The 3,272-nt window shown below is 37.8% G+C and overlaps 1 protein-coding gene across 1 annotated transcript in view; it reads right to left on the reverse strand.

Annotated features, from left to right (window-relative positions):
- ADH5 (alcohol dehydrogenase 5 (class III), chi polypeptide) overlaps window positions 1-1,966 on the reverse strand; it is a 34,273-nt gene extending 32,307 nt beyond the window's left edge. The window contains exons 1-2 of the mRNA XM_006893103.1: window positions 1,961-1,966; window positions 1,669-1,770 (exon numbers count right to left, since the gene is read on the reverse strand). Coding sequence (XP_006893165.1) covers window positions 1,669-1,770; window positions 1,961-1,966 — 108 coding nt within the window. The remainder of the gene's footprint in view (window positions 1-1,668; window positions 1,771-1,960) is intronic.
- Window positions 1,967-3,272: the final 1,306 nt, after the last annotated feature.

A 3,272-nucleotide genomic window follows, 5' to 3' on the forward strand; every position in this document is an offset into this window, starting at 1 on the left:
ACAGACATTCGGATGGTGGGGGAAGAAGAACAAACTGGGGAGGAGGGTAGAGAGAATGGTGCAGCAATGAAGGAATGAAAACCCAAAATCCCTGTAACTGTTCATTACAACTAATAAAATTTAATAATTAAAAAAAAGAAAAAAATAGAATCCCCCCCCGCAAAAAAAATTAATGGTATTTTCAATTGCTCTTTATGTCTCTGAAAGCTGGACAATGAGAATGACAGAATAAACTGTCACAAGGCACCTAACATAGCGAACCTATGAAAAACAGATCTGAACCTTGCCCTATCCTGCACCATTGTCATCCTCTCTGTCATACTGGAGTGACTGTTATAATGTCACTGTGTGAATCCAAATCATTGAGTATGTCCTCTCTTTCACAGACTCTCTTACTTTCACAACATGATGTCTTTTTCTAAGAACTGGCCCCTCTTGCGATATGCTCAAACTATGTGAGATGAAGTTTCACCATTTTGCCTCTCAAGAGTATTCTGGTTGGAGTTCTCTTAGCACACATTTGTTTGTTCTTTTGGTAGTCCATGGTATATTCAATACTCTTCCGCACACCACAATTCAAAGGCATTGATTCTTCTTCGGTCATTTGTATTCATTGTCCAACTCTCAGAATTATTGAAACAACTGAAATACTATTGCTTGGATCAAGTGCTCGTTGGTTTTTAAACTGAAATCATTGTTCTTTAGCTCTCTGGAGAAGTCCTTGACAGTACATTTTCCCAATGGCCTATGTCTTTTGATTTCTCGACTATTGCTACTTATGGGTGTTGTGAATCCAAGTAAAAGGAAATTGTTAACATCTTTAATCTTTTGTCCATCTATCATGATGTCTATTTTTCCAGTGTGAGCATTTTTGTTTTCTTTATGTTGAGATGTAAACTATATTGAAAGCTGTACTCCTGAACTTCTTCAATAGTAAGTGCTTCAATACTTCTTCACTTTATGCAAGCAAGGCTGAGGCTTCTGCTATATTTGATGTCAAATTCTTCTTCATATAGTCTAGCTTCTTGAATTATGTATTCAGCATAAAGATATAATAGGACTGGAGAAGGGATACAACCCTGATAAACACTTTTCCAGATTTTAAACCATATAGTATTCCATCGTTCTGTTTGAACAACTGTTTCTTGACCAAATATCACAAAAGCACAATTAAGTGTTCTGGGACTTCCAGCACTCTCAGTATTATCTATAATTTATTATAATCTTTATAACTGAATGCCTTTACATAATCTATAAAGAACAAATAAATATCTTTTCACGATTTTCTGTTTAATTTATAGGCTCTGCTAAAAAGCACAACATCTTATAAAGTCATTTAAGCCCAAGATGCTGTTGTTTGGTACTGCTGAGTCAGTTCTAACTCATAATGACTCTTTGTACAGAAGAAAACACCATCCAGACCTGGCCATCCTCATAATTGTCCAGAAGGTAAATGGCAGTAGCTCAGTGATCTGTGTGGATGGCATTGCTTAACCTACGCTCAAAGGATGGAAGGAGGACTGCTGTGATGCTAAGGTTAGATGACTTTTAATACCTTTTCCATGACACTGTCCTTGGGGCTTTATCCTCTACAGACCTCAACTTTACTCATCTACCCAGAGACTTAATTCTAAGTCACCTTCTCTAGTGCCTTATATATATCATTACCTTTATGCGAACTTCATGTGCCTTTGGGGGTGCCACCTCTATCTCCTCAATAGAGAGGGGCTTTCCTGCTTCCCATGCTACCGCAGCTTTACATTTGATAACCTAGAATGAGGAGAGAAAGCAAGCTGTTTAATTCTCTTAAAATAACAAAGTACACAGAAATCAATTTAGATATAGCTGAATGCAAATCTTATAAAATTTATAATAGAACTCCTAAGTAAAGAAGAAAACTGTCAACATGTTTTAAGATTTCACATAAACAATGTCTTACACTGAAAGAAAATTGAGATACCCACATGATCAGAAATAAATGTCACTTTTGGTCAGAAAGCTTTATTCAACAAATATTTGACAGTCAAGGGTGAGTTTTGTTCCAGCCTTGAAGAGTAACTAAGGGCGGCATTCTTGGGAGTTCTGTAGGTCTCTGGGCTCAGGGAAGGTTTTAAAACGACATCTATTCCTTACAGTGAGAGCTCTGGTGGTTTAGTCCATTAGATGTTACACAGCTAACCAAAAAGCTGAGTCTCTGATGGTTCAAACTCACCAGGTGCCCCACAGCGAAACAACAGGCAATCTCCTTTTTTTTTTTAACGATTTATATACCCTTGGAAAGCCAATGGACGGTCACTAGGAATCAGAACCAACTTGATGGCAAGGAGTTTTAGTTTTTTACCTTACAACTGTGCTCTCAAAAAACAGTAGTCACTAGCTATTATTTGTTACTGGGCACAAGAGAAATGGCAAATCTGTCCTGAGAAATCTTGCAAATGTAAAAGACTTTGAAGACTTGGTATTAAAAAAGGGAAAAGATTCATTAATAGTATGAGAAAATTTAACGTATTGGGTCAAATAATATTTCTAAAAAATTACCTTAGAGGTTCTAATCTGTATACCTAGAGGGTCTAGTCAGTTCCCTTTGTTGTTATGAGCCGTTAAGTCACCTGAAACCCAGAGACCTTACGTACAGCAGCTCTGAATCCTGTCCTTGAGCCAGTCTAATTCTGACACACCAACCCCCATAGCCCCAGTTACTCTATCAATCCAAATTTTTGGGGGTCTTCCTCTCCTGTGCTGTCCCTCCACCCTTCTGAGGACGATGTCCTTATCCATCAAAATCCTAGCTTCCAAGGAGAGACCTGGTTTCACCCCCTCCAAGACACAACTATTTGTTTTCTTAGCAGGACATGGTTCCGTTTACAACCAGAGAAAGCAGCATAATGAGGACGGCTTAGATCAATTCATATAATGCTTATGGTATGCATTAACATAAAGTTGCAGACCACTGGATTTATGGCAGACAGATTTGAAAATCAGTGTAATTAAAGAGATTTGCACAAAGTATTGGAAAGCAAAAAGTGGGCTCAGTGTTAACTGTGGTTGCAGGGCTTGGGAAAATATCACTTTTAAATGGAAGAGATGAACAGTTACAAATGGTGATTAAACACCTACAGAGAGTTAACTGTAAGGAGTACGTGAAAAGAAATTTGAAATCCCTACTATAGTCCCTGACACAGTATAGCTTTGTAAACATAAATTAGCAGTTATTAATTTGCTCGGCTCCACAGTCAACACTCTTGGTACCAGCAGTCAGGAAATCAAAAAGC

Source organism: Elephantulus edwardii, unplaced genomic scaffold (assembly GCF_000299155.1).
Source record: "Elephantulus edwardii isolate Elephantulus edwardi_28Jun2011 unplaced genomic scaffold, EleEdw1.0 scaffold00122, whole genome shotgun sequence".
NCBI lineage: Eukaryota > Metazoa > Chordata > Mammalia > Macroscelidea > Macroscelididae > Elephantulus > Elephantulus edwardii.